Source organism: Bufo gargarizans, chromosome 2 (genome assembly GCF_014858855.1).
Source record: "Bufo gargarizans isolate SCDJY-AF-19 chromosome 2, ASM1485885v1, whole genome shotgun sequence".
In the NCBI taxonomy this organism is placed as follows: Eukaryota; Metazoa; Chordata; class Amphibia; order Anura; family Bufonidae; genus Bufo; species Bufo gargarizans.
Window position 1 is genome coordinate 341,017,865 of NC_058081.1, and position 26,597 is coordinate 341,044,461.

Below are 26,597 nucleotides of genomic sequence, written 5' to 3' on the forward strand. Positions count from 1 at the left end.
TATTTTTCGGGTTTAACATGCAAAAGCTGGATCCGATTTGACGGAACACACTGAGTCGGATCCGGCGTTAATGCAAGTCGATGGCGAAAAAGCCCGGATCAGGCGTTCAGTCAAAGTGTTCTGGATTTTTGGCCGGAGGGAAAAATACAACATGCTACGGTTTTCTGAAAAGCCTGATCAGTCAAAAAGACTGAACTGAAGACATCCTGATGCATCCTGAACGGGTTGCTCTCCTTTCAGAATGCATGGGGATAAAACTGATCAGTTATTTCCCGGATTTGAGCCCCTAGGACGGAGTTCAGTGCCGGAAAAGAAAACCGCTAGTGTGAAAGTACCCCAAGGCCTCTTTCACACCTGCGTTGTCCAGATCCAGCGTGTACTCCACTTGCCGGAATTACACTCCGGATCCGGAAAAACGCAAGTGAACTGAAAGCATTTGAAGACGGATCCGTCTTCAAAATGCTTTCAGTGTTACTATGGCACCCAGGACGCTATTAAAGTCCTGGTTGCCATAGTAGTGGGGAGCGGGGGAGCAGTATACTTACAGTCCGTGCGGCTCCCGGGGCACTCCAGATTGACGTCAGAGCGCCCCATGCGCATGGATGACGTGTCCATGCGATCACGTGATCCATGCGCTTGGAGCGCCCCGGGAGCCGCATGGACGGTAAGTATACTGCTCCCCCGCTCCCCACTACACTTTACCATGGCTGCCAGGACTTTAGCGTCCCGGCAGCCATGGTAACCATTCAGAAAAAGCTAAACGTCGGATCCGGCAATGCGCCGAAACGACATTTAGCTTAAGGCCGGATCCGGATCAATGCCTTTCAATGGGCATTCATTCCGGATCCGGCCTTGCAGCAAGTCTTCAGGATTTTTGGCCGGAGCAAAAAGCGCAGCATGCTGCGGTATTTTCTCTGGCCAAAAAACGTTCCGGTCCGGAACTGAAGACATCCTGAACGGATTTCTCTCCATTCAGAATGCATTAGGATAAAACTGATCAGGATTCTTCCGGCATAGAGCCCCGACGACGGAACTCTATGCCGGAAGAAAAGAATGCAGGTGTGAAAGAGCCCTAAGCACTATAATTCATTTGTGTACTTTATTTGGTTTGCAGTGTGCTGTTGCATTGTATGTTGTGTTTTATGAATTGTTTCTCTTGGAATCTGAGTCCAAAAAGAGCTCGCCCTCATCAGTCTCTGAAATCTGATCCTCCAATCACAGAAGAAACTGCTCTGGATGTGAAGGTTGCCCCTACTTCTTCCTTAAATCTTAAATTATCCACAATAGATGGTGACTCTTCAGAAACCACTCTATTTATGCACTTTGGACACAATGATTTCTTGGAAGAGGAAGAAAGAGCCTTTTTACATATTTGGGAACTTTTTTTTTGTGATGGCGCCCCAAATTTCAAGCTCTCTCTGCCCTGAGGAAAAAAACAATGGGGGAAAGCTCCAAGTCAGCTAAAATTCTGATTTAATCTGAGAGCCTGGATCGAAAAACAACTGGCACTCACTATGTGGATCACATCAACATCATTTATTAGCCACTAACTCAGCAATGGAGTGTAAGCGGCAAAAATAGAACAACATATAATAAAACGATCGAATAAAATACAATATCCGGAAATATCAATCCTAAAAATCTTTAAAATATAAAATATAGACGGCAGTCCACTGGTAATGGAACCCTATATGTAAAGAGTCCTTTGAATATTGCACAGCTTGGTCAATAGAATATCCTATAGCCTAAATGCGATATATCGCACCTATATAGTCTTTATAGGCAGATTCTGGGGTAATAATATCCGCAATGTCTCTTTAAGTGCAAAATATGGACATCCGCTTAATGTTTAGGGCAATGGCCCTTTAAATGCAGGCAATGATTTCATAGAGTTCACCTATAAATTGCCCTTTTACCGCAAAAGATATAGTTCAGACCTTGTAGAGTGTTGAGGGCCTTAATATCTTCAGGTGCACACTGATATGGGAATATTTGCTTACCGGTATGTCACCAAAGTTTCCGGCAATCCCGTTACTCAGCTTACCGCACTGCTCGGCTGTGTTTGCTTCCAGCGTCCTCACTCCTCGGTGTCTGTCACGTGGTCTCTTCCCAAAGTATCGCGGGATTTGGTATCTGTGTTGCGGTCTTCCAGTGAGATAATACTCACACTTAGATGCGAGAATGGAGCGCTCCAAATTCGATACGATGATTTTAAATAATCTCACTCATATCCAAATTCGCTTAATGCAGGGATATAACGCCAGACGCGTTTCGGGGACTTCACTCCCCTTCCTCAGTGGCTATATCCCTGCTGCCACATCACTTCCTTTTATATTACCACAGGTACTTGTTAAAACCTGGACTGGAATACCTTTTTCATGTGTTGCGATTTTCATGTGTTTTTTTTCGCAACAGGTGCGTTTTTTCTGTATTGTCATGTAATGGGATCGCCGGAAACTTTGGTGACATGCCGGTAAGCGAATATTCCCATATCAGTGTGCACCTGAAGATATTAAGGCCCTCAACACTCTACAAGGTCTGAACTATATCTTATGCGGCAAAAGGGCAATTTATAGGTGAACTCTATAAAATCATTGCCTACATTTAAAGGGCCATTGCCCTAAACATTAAGCGGATGTCCATAAAGAGACATTGCGGATATTATTACCCCAGAATCTGCCTATAAAGACTATATAGGTGCGATATATCGCATTTAGGCTATAGGATATTATATTGACCAAGCTGTGCAATATTCAAAGGACTCTTTACATATAGGGTTCCATTACCAGTGGACTGCCGTCTATATTTTAAAGATTTTTAGGATTGTTATTTCCGGATATTGTATTTTATTAGATCGTTTTATTATATGTTGTACTATTTTTGCCGCTTACACTCCATTGCTGAGTTAGTGGCTAATAAATGCTGTTGGTGTGATCCACATAGTGAGTGCCAGTTGTTTTTCTATCAATTTTCACATTTACCTTTACTGATTGGGTGATCAGTTCTCATCTAGAGCACCCTTGCCATATAGAGGAGGGTGGTGAGCTATCTACAACAACCTATTCAAATTTTTAATCTGAGAGCCGTCACCAAAGAAGATAGACCAGACCTAAACAACCTGTGCACAGAAAATAAGGGTGAGACCACCACACAGGACACAAAATTGGGCTAGAGGGCATTGGGGTGGCAGTGGTCTGGTGGGCAGAGTCACTCTCCACCTGCAGGGAAATGCTCTCAACCTTGAGAGACCGGCAAACCAAACTGTGGACTGCAGAGTGCAGCAATCTAGCGTTGCTTCCTACTTGAACACTTCCTGGGACGGTGTGATGTCATACGTGGGGCGCCAGTAGGCCACGCCATGCCACACCTAGAAGTCAAGGCAGGAGCACTCCCCAGCATTGGGAACGTTCCCATCCCAACCACTGCACCAGATGGCCCCCCCGAGCCTGGGAGCACGTGGGATAAACAAAGCCCGGGGTAGCCGGCACATGCCACACTTATACCAAAGGGGTAGGAGGAGCAGTACCGCATGCTCCGCAATCCCTCCCCCCTGCAGCAGCCCTCTAGAATACGAAGTCATATCAGAATTCTTCAGTCCTTCACCCTGGCTACCATAGTAACTGATCTGAAACCTGTGATTTGACCACGAGGGCTCCATTCATACAGAGGATCCCTTCCTTTTGTCTAACCCCTCAGATGATGTGGTCACTATTGACCAAGGCTTCTGAGGGGTTAAATGACCAGAATTGGGGTAATATCTATCAGCCTTGAGCCCCCTCCATACATCCTTCACATGCAAATGATGCACAGTTACATCATTTTGTGTAAAGGGATTATGCCATGAAAAGAATTAATATGTACAGATTAGAGCATTTTAAAGCCCCATTCACGTGACCGTGGGGCCCATGTTGCGGACTGCATACTTTCTGTGGTCTTTGACTACACGCTGCAAAAAATAGGACATATCCTATCTATTGCCACATCTTTGCGGATCACAGACGCATTAAAGTCAACAGTCCGCAACATGTGCATGTCGGCACCATGGTTGTCTGAATAGGACCTAAGGGAAATATTATTGCAATATACATGCAATAAAAATTTTGTTTTCACCAAATACAACAAAAGACAAACAAAAACAGAACCTTCACACATAAATTGCATTAACTTCACACAACTTTATTAACACATATGCTTAGATTCAATATAGAAACTTAAAAACAAAACAGTAGTTCCACCCATTCTGCACACACCATCCTGTCTAACTGCTCAAACCCCCTCTTTCCTCAACCAATCATCGACCTACCAAACTATTTATAAGCTGTTCTAGCAAATACCATCCAGTGACTGTGAAAGGTTGCATAACCTGTTTGATTACTGAACTGGCACCACCCAAAGAGTTGGCGTATTCACAGAAATCCAACATTGCAATACACAAAGCTTTGCCACAAAACAGATAGTGTGGAACTACCTGAGCCCTTAAAAAGGCTTCTACCCCATAATAGAAAAGATAAAGCAAAGCCTACGGAATCCCTCTGCCTCATAACGGCTCATTCACACAACAGTATGGTTGCCCTGCCAGTGCTGTGGACTGAAAATAGTGGCCCACAATGCACGGGCACCTATGAATCCCATATTGCGGTGTGGACCCATTGACTTGAATGGGTCTGTGATCTGCAAAGTACGGAAAAAGCTAGGACATGTCCTATCTTTGGCCGTATCTTGTGGATCATGGACCCATTTAAGTCAATGGGTCCGTATCCGCAGCACGGAGCGCACACAGCCAGTGCCCATGTATTGCGGACCCGCCATCTGCATGGAGCCCTTACGTTCATGTGAATGAGCACTTAAATTACAGATCTCACCCCAAAAAAATCGGCAACTTGACACAGGAACATGTACCATGCATAAGATGCATTCTGTCTTTCTTGCATTTTAAGCAACATGTACTTTCTGACCTAGTCGGGAGCCAGGGCTGGTGGTAAGTTGAAGGGAAAAAAATCACTGAAACTATGAATCAAAAATTAGTATCTCTCAACCCTTCATTGATCACTGCTCTCCTCATGACTTGCCATCCTTTCAAAGGAAATGTGTCATCATGAAATTACTACAATTTTAGGTGATTTTTTTTTCCAATGTCACTATAAAAGAAATTGTATATAATCCTGCAATTTTCACACTGGCCACTAGGTTCAAAATATGTTAAAGGAGTTTTCCAACACTTTATAACTGACGACTCTCTGGATAAGTCATCAGTATCTGATCGGTGGGATCCAACACCTGGGACCCCCGCCAATCAGCTGTTTGAGAAGGCAATGCCGATACTGTGAGCAGTGCATCCTTCTTGCACCTTTCCCTAGGCTAGTGACACCACGGTCATCGGTCACGTGGCCTAGGTGCAGTTCTGTCCCATTTAAGTGAATGGGGCTGAGCTGTTATACCAAGCACAGCTACTGTACATTATACAGCGCTGTGCTTCGTAATTACAGAGAAGGTAACGTTGCTCACAGGAGTGCTGGTGCCTTCTCACAGCTGAATGGCAGGGGCCCTGGGTGTCAGACCCCCACCATTCAGATATCGATGACCTAATAAGAGGAAACCTCTCTTTTGAGAGCATCTTCATGGGACATAGACACAATGGACAAGAGCTGATTTCATTGACTTATATAGGAGAGTTTTCTATGCATGCTCTGAGACTTGTGCAGAGATCATGAACAGTGGCTTCTATCTTATCTCCAGAGCTTATCTTCCAACTGTGGAGCTCAGGAAGAAAAAGTTTGTTCTATCTGACTAGGAGCAAAAATTGTTCTCATCTTACCATACAAATGCAATATATATCAACTGGAACCACAGATCTAGCAACATGATCTTATCCAGCCAATTTTGCTCTATCTCCTCAGTGATACGGACCAAGTTTGACATAAAAAGCGTTGGACTTGACTTGAGCAGACTTCATGACCTGGTAGGAGCGGAGATCAAACATAGCTATTAGTGCATCCCTAGAAAGCCATGTAGGTTCCAAATCGTGTAGTAAGTGACACACTTTGGAAATCCCTTTAGACTTCCACTCCACAAGGTGCTGGATGAACTCCAAATGATTCCATCTAGGAAGATGCTTGGGCACATTATATAGGTTCTTTTTTTTTTTTTTGAGTTTCAAAATATTTTTATTCTGAATCATGAGCAGAAAATACAAAAGGTACATAAACCCCACACTGGGGTACTTGCCATACAGCCAAAAATGAAAACACCGTTAAGTACCATCAATATAGGGGGAAGGAAGGGGGGAGGGGAAGGAAAAGTAAGAAGGTAGGTAAGTAGTGGGAAGGGGTAGGGGGGGGGGAAGAAAAAACCTACGACCCAGATACAAATACTGTATATAAATACTGTATAGCCCTAAGCACTATTAGGACGAAAAGCCTCTTAATTTTTTCCATGGGGACCATGTGGCTTCAAACACATGTGATCTCTTGGTTTCCCACCCAGCAATTTGCTCCAATCTGTAGAGCGCATCACATTTCGCAGTCCACTGGGAGATAGAAGGGGCTCTGCTACTCTTCCAGTTGAAGGCTATGAGAACCCTAGCAGCGGCAAATAGTTGACCCAGCAAAGCGGTGATATGTCTATTCCCTTTAAAGTCACCCATCAACCCCAACAGACACCCTTTAGCTGAAGGTAAAAACTGCATCCCACTAATCTGTGAACATATAGTACATATCCTTTTCCAGTACTTGACAATATCAGGACACGTCCACCATATATGCACTAGCGAACCTTCTGCGTTAAAACATCTCCAACATCTGGAGTCACATTCTGGGTATATAAGATGCAATCTACGGGGTGTGAAGTACCATCTTGTAATCACCTTGTAAAGGTTCTCCTGCAATTTGACACATCTAGATACCTTTGGTGTGATTGAGCATATCTGTCTCACCTCTCTATCTGAGAAATGTATATTTAGATCTTTCTCCCATTTGCTAATGAAACCATATGCGGCAGGTCTGATCTGGGAGACCAACACAGCATATAGCCGCGAGACTTTTTTCAAAGGAGGGACCTTAGCGAGGACCATTTGCTCAAATTGAGTTGTAGAGGCTGACGCGGAAATTTTCTTCTTTCCCAAATACTGTTTAATGTATAATTTGTGAATAAATGATAACTTTTGTAATTTAGGATGGCTGTCCCAACCCTCTATTAAATGCCCTGTCGGATCCAATAGGTCAACCAATGGGAATGACAACTCTGTAAGATCACCTGGCAAAGTAGAGCCAAATAGATCTCCAGAGCTCCATAGGATGTCTCTAATCTGAAGCACCTATATATATAGGTTCTTTTAAACAGAATGATATTTCAGGCAATTATTGGGAACGTGCCAAATGTTTCCGATATTTGATATTTACATGCAACCACTTCTACTGTGTGGCAACAACTGATCGCCACAGTGATCACTTGTCCCCATAGAACTCATTGGTGCAGCTATACACAGGTGACGGAAGGGGAGCAGGTCACCGCTGCAGCCAGCGATTGGCTGCAGCAGGCACATGTCCCCCGTCAACAGGATGTTGATTTTAGCGTAGCAGGGAGGTGCAGAAACAGCCGTGGAGAGATGTAGACCGAAACCAGCTGATCACCACCGTGGGTAGGCCACTGTGGGAGGTCTGTTATAGTCTTCAATAAGACTGTCTGTTTTGTCACTTTAGTCTGTGATTGCATTGTGTGTCATTTTTTTTTCCCAGGACACAATCCGTTTTTGATGTATTTTTCACCCACGTGAAGAAAAACAGTCTACATCTCCTATCAACCATCAGTGAGAAAACGTTCAGATGATCAGATATCTGAAAGCCCATTGGAGAATGAATACAACTGCTGACCAAGTAACTAATATATATATATATATATATATATATATACACACACAGTATCTCACAAAAGTGAGTACACCCCTCACATTTTTTTTGTCAAGTAGTCAGTGTACAGCTTGTAAAACAGTGTAAATTTGGTGTGCCCTCAAAATAATTCAACACACAGCCATTAATGTCTAAACTGCTGGCAACAAAAGTGAGTGCACCCCTAAGTGAAAATGGCCAAATTGTGCCCAATTAGCCATTTTCCCTCCCAGTGTCATGTAACTCATGTTACAATGGTCTCAGGTGTGAATGGGGAGCAGGTGTGTTAAATTTGGTATCGCTCTCACACTCTCTCATACTGGTCACTGGAAGTTCAATATGGCACCTCATGGCAAACAACTGTCTAATCTGAAAAAATATATATATTGTTGCTCTACATAACGATGGCCTAGGCAGTAAGAAGATTGCCAACACCCTCAAACTGAGCTGCAGCACAGTGGCCAAGACCATACAGCGGTTTAAAGGGATTCTGTCACCTCTCATAATACAAATTCTGATTTTAAACCAGTCATGCTCCATAGATTACCTTGAATCGGCTTTGCTGTTCTATACTATAATCCGTCCAGTAGTTTTGCTGAAAATGACTTTTATAATTATGCTAATTAATTATGTTCCACTTTGTGTGCCCAGTAACGCCCCCCTGCAGTGCCCAAAACTCCTTCCTCCTGAATCCCTAACCGTCCACAGCGTCTCCTCCCCCTCCCTGACGGCCGAGCGAAGTCTCGCGCAGACGCAGTACCCGATGAGGGCTGCGCCAGTGCGATTTGCTGGAGACTGAGGGAAGAGCGAGCATCAGACGTCACTGGGCTCGGCGCATGCCCAGTGACGACGATGAAGCTCGATAATTAGTCTTTTTCACTCCTGTCGTCAATGAGCTCCGGTCCTCCCAGCTACTGTTTTCCTGGCTGCAGTTGTGACTTTCCATGCAGACAGGTCATTGTTGCAGCTAATCACTGGCCTCAGCAGTGACGTCCCATATACTGCTGAGGCCAGCGATTGGCTGCACAGTAACGTGTGTGCATCGAATGTTACCGCTGTAGCTAGGAGGAGGAGGATATCAGCAGTGTGGAGAATTGGAATGCAGAGCTGGAAGAAGCAGGGGTGAAAAAGGAAGATTATGGCTTCTGTTTTTATTTTACTATATATACACAAGGGATTATAGTTTGGAGTGGACAGGCACTCATACAGATGGGATCACGGGAGAAATATCTCTTGTCAAAACTCTATTTAATTGTGATTCAAATATATAAAAACCATAAATTAAAATGTGTATATACACAAACATAAGATAAGATAATAAATTTAAAATATACAAAAGGTATAATATAAGAAAAAATTTGTGTGGTCGGATGTTAAAGGTCAAGTATCTGTAATGTCTTGGCCATATGACACCGCCGCACAAATTATTATATCCTGCTGATCGTTAGCATATATACAAAGTGAAAAATAAAATGTCTTGTTTACATATAGATGGAGGAATGATCCATATTGGTCTCAGTATGATATTCCATAGGATAACTGGATTCCAACTGTTCAAATTATACACAGGATAAATGAATAAACCCACAAATAGATGGATCCTCTTAAGGTGTTCAATATTTCGCCACTATGTCTCATTATTTTGCAACTGTGTCTTTCATGAGACCATTTAAATATATCGTGGTAAGGTGGTATACTTTTCCACACCCATGTCATTCGCAGGACCTTCCCATTCGCAGGACCATTATAATAGTTTCAACTTACAGTTATTGGACTGTACTCACGGTTTTGAATGTGCAGGGTACTTCTCAGTAATGGCCCATATGTGGGCGCTTACCTCTCCCTAGAGTTGCAAAATAATGAGACATAATGGCGAAATATTGAACACCTTAGGGTAATTTCACACTTGCGTTTTTCTTTTCCGGCATAGAGTTCGGTCCTAGGGGCTCTATACCGGAAAAGAACTGATCAGTTTTATCCCCATGCATTCTGAATGGAGAGCAATCTGTTCAGGATGCATCAGGATGTCTTCAGTTCAGTCTTTTTGACTGATCAGGATGGAGATAATACCGCAGCATGCTACGGTTTTATCTCCAGCCCAAAAAACGGAAGACTTGCCTGAATGCTGGATACAGCATTTTTTTGCATAGGAATGTATTAGTGCCGGATCCGCCATTCATAATACCGGAATGCCGGATCCGTCCTTCCTGGACCTTTAATATCCGAACACACAAATTTTTTCTATATATATTATACCTTTTGTATATCAGACATTTATTGTCTTATCTTAGTGTTTGTGTATGTACACATTTTAATTTGTTTTTATATATTTGAATCACATTAGAGTTTTAACAAGAGATAGTTCTCCCGTGATCCCATCTGTATGAGTGCCTGTCCACTCCAAACTATAATACATTTGCAACTTTGAAGAGGGTGATTCAAATAGGACAAGAGCACCAGGCCAGAGTGACGGGGGTGACCCATCTCACAAAATTTATACAAGGGATGCCTGAATTTTTATTGAACTAAGGGCTCTTTCACACTTGCGTTCTTTTCTTCCGGCATAGAGTTCCGTCGTCGGGGCTCTATGCCTGAAGAATCCTGATCAGTTTTATCCTAATGCATTCTGAATGGAGAGAAATCCGTTCAGGATGCATCAGGATGTCTTCAGTTCCGGACCGGAACGTTTTTTGGCCGGAGAAAATACCGCAGCATGCTGCGCTTTTTGCTCCGGCCAAAAATCCTGAACACTTGCCGCAAGGCCGGATCCGGAATGAATGCCCATTGAAAGGCATTGATCCGGATCCGGCCTTAAGCTAAACGTTGTTTCGGCGCATTGCCGGATCCGACGTTTAGCTTTTTCTGAATGGTTACCATGGCTGCCAGGACGCTAAAGTCCTGGTAGCCATGGTAAAGTGTAGTGGGGAGCGGGGGAGCAGTATACTTACCGTCCGTGCGGCTCCCGGGCGCTTCAGAGTGACGTCAGTGCGCCCCACGCTCATGGATGACGTGATCGCATGGACACGTCATCCATGCGCATGGGGCGCTCTGACGTCAATCTGGAGTGCCCCGGGAGCCGCACGGACTGTAAGTATACCGCTCCCCCGCTCCCCACTACTACTATGGCAACCAGGACTTTAATAGCGTCCTGGGTGCCATAGTAACACTGAAAGCATTTTGAAGACGGATCTTCAAATGCTTTCAGTTCACTTGCGTTTTTCCAGATCCGGAGTGTAATTCCGGCAAATGGAGTACACGCCAGATCCGGACAACGCAAGTGTGAAAGAGGCCTAAGACAACCCCTTTAACCTTTTCAAGAGCCTGGAATTTTCCAGTTTTGCATTTTTACATTTTTTAATCCCTGTCTTCCCGGAACCATAACTTTTATATTTTTCCATTCACATAGCCGTATGGGGACTGTTTTTTGCAGGACAAGTTGCACTTTCTAATGGCACCAATATTGCATACAATGTAGTGGGAAGCTGGAAAAAAAAATCCAAATTAGGTGGAAAAAAACCCCCACAGTTCTGCCATCGTTTTATGGACTTGGTTTTTACGGTGTTCCCAAAGCAGTAATACTGACCCATGCCCTTCATTCTCTGGGTCAGTACAATTACAGTGATCCCACATTTATATAGTTTTTCATGTGGTTTAATACTAATATATAAAAAATTTGAAAAATGTGAAAAAAACTAATTTTTTTTGCATCCCCATATTCTGACTCCCATACCTTTTTTATATTTGTGTCATAAAATTTTTTTTTAACACATATTTTAAGTCCCCTTAGGATACTTTAAAAGGGTTTTCTGGGTTCAGAGCTGAACCCGGACATATCTGGATCGCGCAGGGCAAGGGCTCTTTTATTTATAATAACACACTGCCGGGCGGAGGCTTGAACTGCTCCAAAAAAGGGGATATGTCCGGATTCAGAATTTCAATATCTGCCCACCTAATCTACCAAATGAGATAAAAAGTGATTAGAAAGCCAAATGTACCCCAAAATGGTTGCAATAAAATCTACAGCTTGCCCCACCAAAAATAAGCTCTCACACAGCAAAGTCAACAGAAAAAAAATTATGGCTCTTAAAAACCATTTCAGCAAATTCCATGTTAGAAAATCCAGATGGCGTTCCTTCCTTTCTGAGCCCTGGCGTATCCCCAAACTGCAGTTTACGACCACAAATGGGGTATTACCGTATTCAGGAGCAAATGCGTAGCAAATTGTGGGGTGATATTCTCCCGTTATCCCTTGTGAAAAAGAAAGTTTGGGCATAAAGCACCATTTTCTTGTAAAAAAATTTAATTTTTCATTTTCACAGCCAAATGTGATAAATTTTATGGTTGGGTCAAAGTGCTCACTACACCTCTTAAAAATTCCTTGGGTAGTGTAGTTTCCAAAATGTGGTCACTTTTTGGGTGTTTTTACTATATAGGTACCCCAGGGCCTCTTCAAGTGCAACATGGCACCCAAAGACCATTTCAGCAAAATCTGCACTCCAAAATCATGTGCCCATACAGCATTTTACAATCAGAGTAATAAATATTGACCATTGTTTTGATGTTAACCCTTGATATGTTACAGGAAAAATTGATTAAAATAGAAAATCTGCAAACAATTTTACTTTAAGTCCTGTGGAATACTTAAAGGATTAAGTCCCCAAGTCCCAAATCCAGAGGCTAAAAAAAACTAATTATAAAAACATCCAAGTGCCCAGGGGTGGCGTTATGGCTGCAAGTGCTAAGGCCCCTCTCTGATGTGCCAGCATAACTGTTCCCCTTCCAGTGCTCTGGCCTGCCTTCCTCTCCTAATTAATCCTTGTCCTCTGGCTTAGAGATCTCGTGCGAGCGGCGGTCACCGGTCAGTGCCTCTGCCCATAGTGAGCAGACCAGTGCGTGTGCACGGGCCCAGCACTCACATGAGATCTCTAAGCCAGAGGAGGAGGATAAATTAGGAGAGGAGGGTGGGCCAGAGGACTGTAAGGCAAGTGGTCATGCCGACACTTCAGAGAGGGGTGTGGACACTTGCGGCCATAGTCCCGTCCCTGGGCACTTGCGGCACCTAATCTGCATATCGATCTAAAGTGTTTTTTTCCGCTTCTGGACGTGGAACAGACACAATAAAGATACTAGTCCTATGTACGGCAACTGTGCTATAACGTGATATGAACGGTCTAAAGCATAGGTGACAGACTCCCTTTAAAAAAGTTAATTTTGGAAATTTTCTTGAAATTTTATACCTTCTAATGTTCTACAAAAAATAAAATAACATTAACAAAATGTTGCCAACATAAATTAGACATATGGTGAATGTTAATGAGGTATCACTATCTGTCTTAGAAGCAGAGATTCAGATTTAGAAAATAGTGAATTTTACTAAATATTCTGTAAATTTGGGATTTTTTAAAATAAATAAAAAGGTAAAACATATTGACTCAAATTTACCATTAACATTACGTATACTTTCACACCAGCTGGATCCGGCAGAGTTCAGCAAAAACGCTTCCGTTACTGATAATACAACCATCTGCATCCGTTATGAACGGATCCAGTTGTATTATCTGTAACATAGCCAAGACGGATCCGTCATGAACTCCATTGAAAGTCAATGGGGGGTGGATCAGTTTTCTATTGTGTCAGAGAAAACGTTTTTCTCCTCATTGACTTACATTGTGGGTCATCACAGATCCGTTTTGCTCCGCATCCCAGGATGGAAAGTAAATCGCAGCATGCTGCCGTTTGCTCTCCGGTATGAGGACGGAACGGAATGCATTTTGGAGCGTTCCGTTCTGTTCAGTTACGTTTTGTTCCCATTGACAATGAATGGGGACAAAAGAAAAGCGTTTTTTCCCGGTATTGAGACCCTATGACGGATCTCAATACCGGAAAATATTAACGCTAGTGCGAAAGTAGCCTTAGATTTTAAATTAGACTTGGTCAAGAAGTCCTCTTCTCGCCTAGCCAGAAGACCCTGACAAAAGCAGAGTGAGCTCAAAATGTGAGAAAGTATTGTGTGCAAATTGCCATCACTCAGTGGCATCTCACCCCAGTGAGTTCAGGCACCCCAGGGTCACCACTCCTTGTGCGCTTTCTTCACATCAGACTTTCAAACAACCCGGCCTATGGTTTTGATCCAGAGGGGGCAGTAATTATTCTGGGAGGCGCTAATGGGGGCATTATTAATTCTGGGGGGCACTACTATTACTGGCTGCATTAATATTACTTGGGGGCCCTAATGGGGCGGTATTAATTCTGGGAGGCGCTAATGGTGCATTATTAATTCTGGGGGGTACCAAAGGGGGCATTACTATTACTGGCAGCATTAATATTACTGGGGGGCAGTATTAATTCTGAGAGGCGCTAATGGGGGCATTATTAATTCTGGGGGCACTTATTGGGGCATTATTAATTCTGGGGGGCACTAATGCAGTGCTCCAGACTAAAATAAATAACCAGGAGCCATTGGCTCCTAAACTGAAAAATGTAGGAGCCAAATTACATTTTTAGTCGCCAAGATGCATATAATTATAATTAAAAAAAGGACTTGGAGGAGATGAGAAGCAGGTCACAGTAGTGAGCCAGCACTACATATAGGAAAATACAGCACCACATACCTCTTAAATCCAGTGATATCCATTTGACCCAGACTACCATGACTAATTCTTTCAGCCGCATCTCGTCTCTACAGAGTTTGTTACACAAACAAGATAGATTTCAAAATTCTTCCATCCACCTCCCCATCCTGGTGTCCCAACAATGTCATCCTGCAGCCACTCCCAATACTGTGACCTTTGTGCCCCCCAATGCCCCAGGTAGTATACTGATGAATAAATAGTGACCCCAGTAGAAAAAATAGTCCCTATAGTGTCTACTGTTAATATAAATGCCTCCTAGAGTGCCCCCAGTAATAATAATAATAAAACCCTAGATTGTGCTCCAGGTAATAATGCCTGTAAAGTGTCCCCAAAAATGATGTCCCCTAATATATCCCTGTACTAGAAATGCCCTTACAGTGCCTCCCCAATAGTAATTTCCCCCACACTGCCCCCACAGTAGTAATTTTTCCCCCACACTGCCCCGACATAGTAATTTCCCTCCACACTGCCCCCACATAATAATTTCCCCCCCACACTGCCCCCACTGTAGTAATTTTTCCCCCACACTGCCCCGACATAGTAATTTCCCTCCACACTGCCCCCACATAATAATTTCCCCCCCACACTGCCCCCACTGTAGTCATTTTTCCCCACACGGCCCCCACATAGTAATTTCCCCCCACACTGCCCCTACATAATAATTTTCCCCCACACTGCCCCCACTGTAGTCATTTTTCCCCACACAGCCCCCGCATAGTAATTTCCCCCCACACTGCCCCCACATAATAATTTCCCCCCACACTGCCCCCACATAATAATTTCCCCCCCACACAATAATTTTCCCCCACACTGCCCCCACTGTAGTCATTTTTCCCCACACAGCCCCCGCATAGTAATTTCCCCCCACACTGCCCCCACATAATAATTCCCCCCCCCACTGCCCCCACATAATAATTTCCCCCCACACTGCCCCCACATAATAATTTCCCCCCACACTGCCCCCACATAATAATTTCCCCCCACACTGCCCCCACATGATAATTCCCCCCCCCCACTGCCCCCACATAATAATTTCCCCCCACACTGCCCCCACTGTAGTCATTTTCCCCACACGGCCCCCACATAGTAATTTCCCCCCACACTGCCCCCACATAATAATTTCCCCCCACACTGCCCCCACGTAATAATTTCCCCCCACACTGCCCCCACGTAATAATTTCCCCCCACACTGCCCCCACGTAATAATTTCCCCCCACACTGCCCCCACATAATAATTTCCCCCCACACTGCCCCCACTGTAGTCATTTTTCCCCCACACGGCCCCCACATAGTAATTTCCCCCCACACTGCCCCCACATAATAATTTCCCCCCACTGTAGTCATTTTTCCCCACACGGCCCCCACATAGTAATTTCCCCCCACACTGCCCCAACATAATAATTTCCCCCCCACACTGCCCCCACTGTAGTCATTTTTCCCCACACGGCGCCCACATAATAATTTCCCCCCACATAATAATTTCCCCCCCCCACACTGCCCCCACTGTAGTCATTTTTCCCCACACGGCCCCCCCATAGTAATTTCCCCCACATAGTAATTTCCCCCCACACGGCCCCCACATAGTAATTTCCCCCCACACTGCCCCAACATAATAATTTCCCCCCCCACATAGTAATTTCCCCCACACGGCCCCCACATAGTAATTTCCCCCCACACTGCCCCAACATAATAATTTCCCCACACACGGCCCCCACATAGTAATTTCCCCCCACACTGCCCCAACATAATAATTTCCCCCCACACGTCCCCCACATAGTAATTTCCCCCCACACGGCCCAAACATAATAATTTCCCCCCACACTGCCCCCACAGTAGTAACTTCCCCCCTCCCCCCTCACTGCCTGACAGTAGGAATATGCCCCACACTGCCTGCACATAGTAATTTTCTCCCACACTGCCTCCACAGTAGTATTATGCACCAAAGTTGTAATTTCCACCCACACTGTCCTCCAGGGCCCTCCTTCTGGCCAGTAATGTCCACGAGTGCCACCCTTCTGGCTGGTAATGTCCCCCAGTGACCCCCTTCTGGCCACTAAAAAGTCTTGTCGCCATCTGCAAATTTCAAGGCGCATTGGCGACCGTTTTGGGGGCATTGCTATTACTGGGGGCACTATTAATTCTAGGGGGCGCTAATGAAGGCATTATTAATTCTGGAGGGCACTAATATTACTGTGGGGCACTGATGGTGGCAATTGTTAATTCTGGGGGCCCTAGTAGAGGCATTAAGAGCCACATTATGACATAGCGACAACACTCTGTGTTAAGATTATCATAAAAGTAGGAGACCACTATCCGGCGCTGCTGGCATATAGGTCAGTCCTTAGGTTTGGTAATATTTTATTAAAGTCAACGCGTTTCAAGGGCGGAGTGCCCCCTTCGTCAGGACAATTTACAGAACACAGAATTTAAGCCACGCCCCCACAATCACACCAACTTTGGGGTGTGACTTAACTTGGCTGGTATTTTTTGTTGGGAAAGGTGACAACCCTAATTATGCACGCAATACTTTTTCCCCATCTAAAAAAAAACTGATCTCTGAGGGAAATGGCTCAAACAGATGCCAAATGTGCACTGATGCTCACAATCCAGAAAAAAAAAAAAAAAATTCTGTTCTTTTGAGGCATCATGAGAACCCCCCTAACTTCTGGTGTTTTTTTGCCGTAATCCGATACTGACCCTCAATTATGCACACTGGCTTACACATACACAAAACCCCCCCACAAGAATGGCATGTGTAACTATATCTTTATATGATCCATATAATCTATGGCAGACTACCAGTATAAGGCCTCATGCACACAACTCATGCACAAGTCCACCTGCATTCCGTATTTAGCGGAACAGAGCAGCTGACCCCTGATAGACCAGTCTGTAATGCGGACAATAATTGGACTATTTTTTTACGGAACAGAAATACGGAAACGGAATGTACAACTTCCATTTTGTTTGAGGACCCATTGAAAGAAATTTTTCACCACGTCTATACCAGTTTAGGGTTATTCCTAGAAAAATTATTTTCACCCCCATAATGCCAATGTCTAGGGAGACCACGCCTATTGTTTTGGAGACCACGCCCTTTTAGGTGAATAATGTAGTACAATCCTACGTCAGACAGGAAGAAACACCCCAGTGCAGTGCTGCGCTCTGCTTCCACTGCGCCAGCGCTGCCTGGTGACGTCACACCGTGGCGAAGGACCTAGGAACTACACCTCCCAGAGGCGTCTGCGAGCTCTCCGCTGATTGGTTGATGGAGTGGACGTGGCAGCCGGTTTGGTGCTACCTCAGCTTCCGGCGAGGCTCTGACGGGAAGATGGCTGCTGCCTGGCTGCTCTTGCTCGCCGCCTGTATGGGCCCGGTCGCCTCCCTCTACTTCCATATAGGCGAGACTGAGAAGAAATGTTTCATTGAGGAGATTCCGGACGAAACCATGGTGATAGGTGAGGTTCTGCAGTCTCGTGCTCTTTCTCTAGCACCCTGCCCGTGCACATGATGTCACTCTACCTTTATATGTGAGACCCTATGACACCTTCTGCATAGACTTCCTCCTTATAAGAAGAGCTCCACTGGTTTTAATGGTCTCCTGGCATCGCATTGATTGGCTTTCTCTTTGAGTATTACCATTTCCTTATCCCAGTGCTGTCTGGGGGACCCTTCCATTGACTGCAGTGGCATGGGGGTGGCCCATAGGTTCTGATAAGGGGGCAGTATTTGCACTAATGCCATCTTCTCCTATGACACGTCTAAGTACCTAGAGGTGCATGTTCTAGATGCACTGCCATTGTATGTCAGTGCTGCACACAACTGCTTGATCTCAGACATGCCCACATCCCATCTGTGGACCGGTGTAGAATGCCTCCACACCCCCCGCCGCAGGTTCTGAATTAGGACTGATGTCCTGATCTAATGCCCCTCTCTGACGGCAGCCTGTGTTCCGCTGGAGCCACTTGACATTCTGCAGAGACCAGTAGAATGTCAAGTCTCTACCCTTACAGTCCAGTTATAACGCTTCTGCTATGTCAGAAGTGGGGGTCTGGGCTTCGTCTCATGTCATTAGAAGAACTTCATATGTGCATTGAGAATCCTGGGTTTTTTCCTGCGTCATGGAAGCCGCATCGCAGTTCTGTCACGGCGTCAGACATTTTACTGGGAAAGTAGCTCTGCTACTGTGCTAGGGCAGATGTGATATGAATCTAGCTTGGAATAGCTGGTAAGCAAAGACATTGGACAGCCATCCAAGGATTATGGCAGGCCATCAGTGTTGTCATTGGTAGGTGTCTGACCGCACAAGGCGCATCCGAGGTCCATGCGGTTGTGTCTGGTACGACACATTGGCGCCATTTACCAAGTAAGTTCTGCTGATCATTTGGTTTTTTTTACACATTATTGGTACATACTAAGCATACAGACGGGTATTCAGGTAAATTCAGATGGCTCACACAAAGCATAGAGGCAATTTTTGCAAGCTTATTTTTATTTTTAACTAAGGATTAAAAAAAAAAAACTGATGAAAATAAAGTGTGAATGAGCACTTGCTAGGCTTCCATGTGCATCTTAGTCTGTGCTGCCTCACCACAAAAGATCGGACATGTCCTGTCTTTGACCGCGACATGCATATTTTGAAGCCAGTGGGTCCGCAGCGCCTCGTGGAGCGCACAAGTCCATTGTCCATGTTTTGCAGCCCTGCAGTTTGCAGTCCACAAAATGGACACTGTCGTGTGACTACACCCCAAGGGTCCCTTCACACGTCCGCATGTGGGTGTGGAATTAATTTTAATAGGGCTGCAAAAGATGCGCACAGTCCTGTCCGCATCCGTAGTTCTGTTCCGCTGCCCCACAAAAAAGAGAGATCATGTCCTATTCTTGTCTTCAATAGGGATTTCTACCATAGGACCTGCCATGTGCGGTCTGCAAAATGCCCTATCCGTGTTTTGTGGCTCCGCAACACACTTACAGATGTCTAAACGGACGCCAAAAGCCTTTCTTTTTTTTTTTTTTTGGGCTAGGTAATAAGAATTTCCATAGACATCCAAATCAACTATAGCCACACACAGGACAATTTTCAGCTTGCTGCAGAGCCTCACCAAGCCTCTGTTCATACAATATATTATAACTGCACCTCAACAATCAAAAAGTTAATTCGGTGTATCAAAGTGAGCCTCAATATACTGCTTACGACCACAAGGTACTGTCTTTAATCAGTCCTCAGACTTTAGCATTTACAGAACACTGACTTTTCTGCTCCATCCGAGCGACATTTCAGAGGACGCATGATTTGATATATTGAAAGCACTTTTTGATTGCTGAGCTGCCTTTATTATATTACATAGACATCAATAAACAACACAAAAGAATGGTCTACAAATGGAGCTGAGCTGCAGTATGCCCTACACAGTATGCTTCTGGCCCTGTCCACTGACTAATTTCCAGTGCCAGCGGCTGATTGGTGGGGGTACTGGGTGTCAGACTGATATTGTGGACTCCTCCAGGGTATAGGTCATCGGTGTTTAAAAGCTGGATACCCCTTTAATGGGACTTGTCCTCCTGCGAGCCCTATTAGGGCTACTTTCACACTGGCGTTTTGGCTTTCCGTTTGTGCACTCCGTTCAGGGCTCTCACAAGCAGTCCAAAACGGATCAGTTTTGCCCTAATGCATTTTGAATGGAAAAGGATCCGCTCAGATTGCCTTCGTTCCGCCTCCAAAGCTTTGGAGGCGGACACCAAAACCCTGCTGACGAAACTAAGGGTACTTTCACACTTGCGGCAGGACGGATCCGACAGGCTGTTCACCCTGTCGGATCAGTCCTTTCGTTATTTTGCCAGACCGCCGCTCCGTCCCTATTGACGATAATGGGGAGGGGGCGGAGCTCCGGCGCAGTACGGCAGGACTTTTAGTTCGGCGGCCTTTCGCCGCGCACTACCGTGCTGCGCCGGAGCTCCGCCCCTGTCCCCATTATAGTCAATGGGGATGGAGCGGCTGCACAGCGAAATAGCGGAAGGACGGATCCGACAGGGTGAACAGCCTGTCGGCTCCGTCCTGTCGCAAGTGTGAAAGTACCCCAAGCCAAATGTTTTCACTGGCACAATAGAAAACGCATCCGTTCAAGAGGGATCCGTCTTGGCTATGTTACAGATAATACAAACGGATCCGTTCTGTACGGATGATTGCGGTTGTATTATCGGTGCGGATCCGTCTGTGCAGATCATGACGGATCTGCACCAAATGAGAGTGTGACGGTAGCCTTAAAGGGATTCTGTCACCAGGTTTCACCCCTGTCAGCTAAACATATGCTGATGTTTAGGGCCTCATCAGGATTCCTAATGTGGGCTTCTAAATGTGATCCGTAGCCTTATTTTGCTAAAACCTGTCACTCAAAGAAATAAGGTGCCCAAAGGGATGCAAGGTGCCGGCCGCATCCAGACTTCTGCACCGCCTACTAATCCTCTGTGCCGCCTCTCGCTCTCCCTCCCTCCTCCTGCGGTAAGATCTTGCGCGTGCGCACAGGGCTCCGAGAGGCTGGCACCAGAGTGCAGGTCATACCTGGGTTGAGCGAAGTGCCGGTGCATGCGCACTTCGCTTTAAGAAGCCAAATCGAGAAGTCCGCACGGGCGCATTAGGCAGAGCCCTGTGCGCACGCGCGAGATCTTACAGCAGCAGGAGGAGGAGGGGAGAGCGAGAGCGAGAGGCGGCACAGAGGATTAGGAGACGGTGCATAAGTCTGGAAAGGCGGCGCTGGGCACGAACGGCGGTGGCTGCGGCCGGCACCTTGCATCCCTTGACATCCCCTTGGGCACCTTTTTATTTCTTTGAGTGACAGGTTAGTAAAACCAGTTTTTTAGCAAAATAAGGCTACGGATCACATTTAGAAGCCCACATTAGGAATCCTGATGAGGCCCTGAACATCAGCATATGTTTAGCTGACAGGGGTGAAACCTGGTGACAGAATCCCTTTAAGTACAGTATTACATGTATTACACAAACCAGTCTTAGAATACATTCAGAGGGCTTCTCCTGCAGTCCTCCCCATTATGTGTGTGCACTCAGGAGTCCTCTCAATGTATTGCAGGGGCGGCTTATGGGGGAGTGGGGTGAGTGGTCAGCGGCATGTGTTCTGTACATACTGTATATTACTGTACCTAAAAGGGTCAACCAAGAATAGCTCTGTTAACCCCTGTGCATGTACTAAAATAGAGACGATACTTTACTTACTCCTTTTCATCCCTGTTGCTTCCAGTGGTGCGTGCCAGTCTTCCTTTTTCTGGCTGCAGTGGTGATGTACCATGCAGCCAGTCCCTGGCCTTAGCAGTATATGAGATGTCACTGCTGAGGCTAATGATCAGCGGTGACTTGTGGCTACAGAATGTCACTGCTACAGCCAGGAAGACAGACATCGGTAGGGAGCACCATAGCGCAGCACTTGAAGCGCAGGGGTGTAAAGGGGTGATTGCTTCTTTTGTTATCTTAGCACATGTACAGGAGCTGAGTATTTAATTTTTTACCCTGCCTCTTTAATATGGCTTGCAGGAGCAGGCACATTCCCTCTACACTGGCCATGCATATACTGTAGCATGCATGTTCATTTCAGTTGGAGGAGGGGAGACAAGCTGACACCTGCCAGGGGATTATCTCATAGCTTAACTAAACAGATGTGGCATGTTGAAATCCAGCATGCCTGATCCTCATTCTCCTGCTGTCGGGTGATGATTTGGACGCCCGTATACACATAGATTTGCCATTGGGATCCTCAGATATTGGTTAATATCAATATGAAGCCAGTGCTGCTTGCGTCTAGTTACATATGTAGGCAATGTCTTCAGGCTCTTAATCTTTCTGCTCTTACAGGAAATTACCGCACCCAGCTTTATGACAAGCAGAGGGATGAGTATTTACCCGCAACGCCTGGCCTCGGCATGTTTGTCGAAGTGAAGGACCCAGATGATAAAGTAGGTCCGGCGTTCCTATCTTGCTTATGTAAGGGTTTTCCTTTATGCTACTAACATGTCATTGTCCTTCTATGCTAGATTATCCTTTCTCGTCAGTACGGATCAGAGGGCCGCTTCACCTTCACTTCCCACACCCCCGGGGAACACCAGATATGTCTCCATTCTAACTCCACCAAGTTCTCTCTCTTTGCTGGTGGGATGTTGGTGAGTATTACTAGTCCTACGGTTGATGAGCTGTTCAGAACTGCACTGTGTGAACAAGGGAGGGTTTTTGGGGTTACTCCCCATTATTTGTCAGACATGTCCTAGGTCTTATGCTGTCCCTGATTTAGTCTTGTATATCACACGTGCATGAACTTTCTTGGCTTAGCCCCAGCCCTTTTATTCCCAGTCTCTTTGCAATGATTCAACATTCCCGTACTGTTTGCTTTAGAGGGTTCACCTTGACATCCAAGTTGGAGAACATGCCAACGACTATGCCCAAATTGCAGCCAAGGACAAATTGAGCGAGCTACAGCTACGTGTGCGACAGTTGATCGAACAAGTGGAACAGATTCAAAAGGAACAAAATTACCAAAGGGTAAGCGTATCCCTTGATTGTACTGCCTGGGAGAGCTTCTTAACCCATTCAGGTCCTGACAGTTTAGTTGTTTTTAGCACATATCAGTTTAGTTGCATTACTTTTTTAGTTTTGGTAGGCGAGTGGTGTGTTTTGTTTTGATTTTATGTATGTGAACAATGCAGGCTTGTTTGTTTTCATTGTTTATACATATAATTAGATATTTTAAGATATTTTTAGATTGTTTGAAAAAATGTTTTTGCATTTAACTTTTTTCCCCAGCTAAGGCTACTGTTACACTGCCGATTCTGGGTCCGCCTGTGAGATCCGTTTCAAGGCTCTCACAAGCGGCCCAAAACGGATCCGTTTAGCCCCAATGCATTCTGAATGGATAAGGATCCGTTCAGAATGCATCAGTTTGGCTCCGTTCCGCTCTGGAGGCGGACACCAAAACGCTGCTTGCAGCATTTTGATGTCCGTCTGACGAAACTGAGCCATACGGATTCGTCCTGACTTACAATGTAAGTCAATGGGGACGGATCCGTTTTTACTGACACAATATGGTGCAATTGAAAATGGATCCGCCTCCCGTTGACTTTCAATGTAAGTTAAAACGGATCCGTTTGCATTAGCATATTTTGTGGGGTATACTCTTAAGGGTGGATAACCCCATTGGAAAGGAGTATACCTCACAAAATAGAGGGGCATCGCTATATCTGAGACTTTATACACTTTCAGTTCAGTCTGCACAGTTTATTATCCCTAAGAATATACAATCTAAGGGAGGACTACCCCAATAATAGGGGCCTATTTACACTGTGCAGTACTCAGATTATTCACAAACAGATGGACTTGTGTCAGAGCGTATATAGACTGGAGTTTTATGGTTTTAACTTTTAATGTGTTTTGCTTATTTGACATTATGCAGTTTTATCGATTTTGATATTAGTTTTAAAGAATAAACGGATCCTTGCCATTAGCCTATACAGGTGAAACTCAAAAAATTATCATGTAAAAGTCCATTTATTTTAGTAATGAAAATTAAAAGGAATTGCATTAATGCAGCTTAAAATTAGAATTTTGTGAAAAGGTTCGTTTTCTAGGCTCAAAGTATCACACTATAGTCAGCTAACTAATCCATACCCCCTGAGCAAAGGGTACCTGAGATTGTGACTTTGGGGTTTCATAAGCTGTAAGCCATAATCATCCACATTATAACAAATAAAGGCTTGAAATATCTCACTTTGTAATGAGTCTCTCTCATATGTTAGTTTCACCTTTTTAATTTGCATTACTGGAATAAATGAACTTTGCTCGATATTCAAATTTTTCAAGTTTCATCTGTATAGTGGTCCATGTACTGCTAGTTATTGAGTGCCCCTCGTTCTAGTATTCAATTATTTATTTTTTCTTGCGGTATTGGTGTGTGTGTGTGGGGGGGGGGGGGGGGGGTCAGGGTGTGTATCACGAGGTGTGCAGCAGTCCATTTCCTGGGATCTAGGTAGAGCCGCTAATCTTCCATTTCTTCATTTCACTTTGCGGATTATGCTCGGTTTTTCACGCAGGAAAAGAACGCAGTGTACAACAGTACAAGCAAAGTTAATACGATTTGACAGCTCTCATGTAGACTTTTTTTTTATTTTTAATTTTTTAATACCTTTTGTGGAAATTCACCTGCAGTGCAGATTTTTAAATCCACAGCATGTCAATTCTTTGTACAATTTTTTTTTTTTTAGCGTGCAGATTTCATGGTTTGCAATGCAAATATGCATCCAATCCGCAACAAACTGCATACCACATGCAGATTTTGGTGTGGAGTTGGTGCAGAAACGCGTGCGGCATTTTTTGGAAGCCACTTGCTGTGTAATTTGTAGGCCAGCTTGATGGAACAGTGAGGGGTGTTTATCAGTTATAGTATTTGCATTTTTACTGCGCATGCCCCGGCTCAGCGAGGGAGAGCGCAGGCGCGGGATCTCGCTGGGAGAGGAGGACGACGCAAGGGAAGAGAAGGGCAGGCAGAGACTGAAGCGGGGATATGAGCAAAAGAGGCAGAGCAGCCTGGGCTCCAACGTAGTGAACGCCGCACCTGGGCACTTGGAAGCCCTCATTTACATACGAATAAAAGTCCGTTTTTGCCTCGGATGAACTTCACAAGAACACAACAAAGGTACCATTAGAATCATCTACAGTTATGCTACAGCGCTATGTAAGCGGTCTATAATGTCAAAATGTGGTGACAGACTCCCTCTAAGATATTCCCCCATAAAGTTTTGTCTTTGACCTATCATTTATACATCTTATGTTGCTTGCTATATTGACGATAATTCTCCTGGTTCTTGCAGTGGCGGGAGGAGAGATTCCGACAGACAAGTGAAAGCACCAACCAGCGCGTCCTATGGTGGTCGATTGCTCAGACACTGATACTTGTGGCTATTGGAGTCTGGCAGATGAGGCATCTGAAGAGTTTCTTTGAAGCCAAGAAACTGGTGTAAACTTTATGATATGAAGCAGTGTCTGCTTTACCAGAAGTGTTGGACCCACCTCCAGCTGGGTGTTTTCCACCAGTAAAACCCAATAGGATGGAACTGTATGTTACACGGTGACTCCAGCATGTGGGATCAGAACACTCTGCTTGGATCACTAATGTCATATTGTCCCTGTCAATACCAGAGGGAACTATCCTAAAATATTGAATGAGATTGTTGCTGTTTACCATTCATTGTTAATATTGAATTTTTGCATTTTTGTCATACAGAACTTGTACCAAAAGCCAACGGTATAAGCATTTTTCCCCTCACTTTTTCTCCCATAATGCAGAAATCAGGTAAATTATTCTAGCAGTAAAAATTCATAATTATTTTTTTTTTTTCTGTTTGCTTAATTGTTTTTATGGTGAAGCGGTCTTGGGTTAATTTTATGTGCTTTTATCATGACTCATGTTTATAGATTTTTCTTTTCTTAGACTTGGATAAGAAGTGATATGGATATTCCTACCTGGCCCAGGTTTGCACTGCACTGGAGGAAACTGCTGCAGTGGCTTCATTGTCCCGAGTTTGGGCTTGCTGCTGCTGTACTGTCACTATGAGATTTTAGAATACCACGTTTTGAGATTAAATTGCACTTGCCAAATAGCTGTACCACCTGCAGTAATAATCTCCGAGACTGTCTGTAAACTGGCTCCCTTCTGTTTTCAGGGGATTAAGCCACTAGGATCCCCAGCTACATGGGTCCTGTTGTAAATGAATTTGAATGTCTGGGTTTTTCATGTTTTGCATTTAAATAAAAACCAAATTTCCCTCCATCTTGGCCTTGGTTTTTATCTTTTTTTCCTGATTTTTACATAATAACATAAGGCCGAAAAAAGACATTTGTCCATCCAGTTCGGCCTGTTAACCTGCAAGTTGATCCAGAGGAAAAAACAAACTGTGAGGTAGACGCCAATTTTTCCCACTTTAGGGGAATAAATAATTCCTTCTCGACTCCAATCAGGCAATCAGAATAACTCCCTGGATCAACGACCCCTCTCTAGTAGCTATAGCCTGTAATATTATTACACTCCAG

At 44.6% G+C, this 26,597-nt stretch overlaps 1 protein-coding gene across 1 annotated transcript; it reads left to right on the plus strand.

Annotated features, from left to right (window-relative positions):
• The first annotated feature begins 17,814 nt into the window (after positions 1 to 17,814).
• Positions 17,815 to 26,337, plus strand: TMED9 (transmembrane p24 trafficking protein 9). Its single transcript, XM_044280614.1, has 5 exons — positions 17,815 to 17,973; positions 22,377 to 22,477; positions 22,556 to 22,681; positions 22,911 to 23,057; positions 25,379 to 26,337. Exons 1-5 carry the CDS (start codon positions 17,847 to 17,849, stop codon positions 25,526 to 25,528), a joined length of 651 nt encoding a protein of 216 aa, XP_044136549.1. The 5' UTR covers positions 17,815 to 17,846; the 3' UTR covers positions 25,529 to 26,337.
• Positions 26,338 to 26,597: the final 260 nt, after the last annotated feature.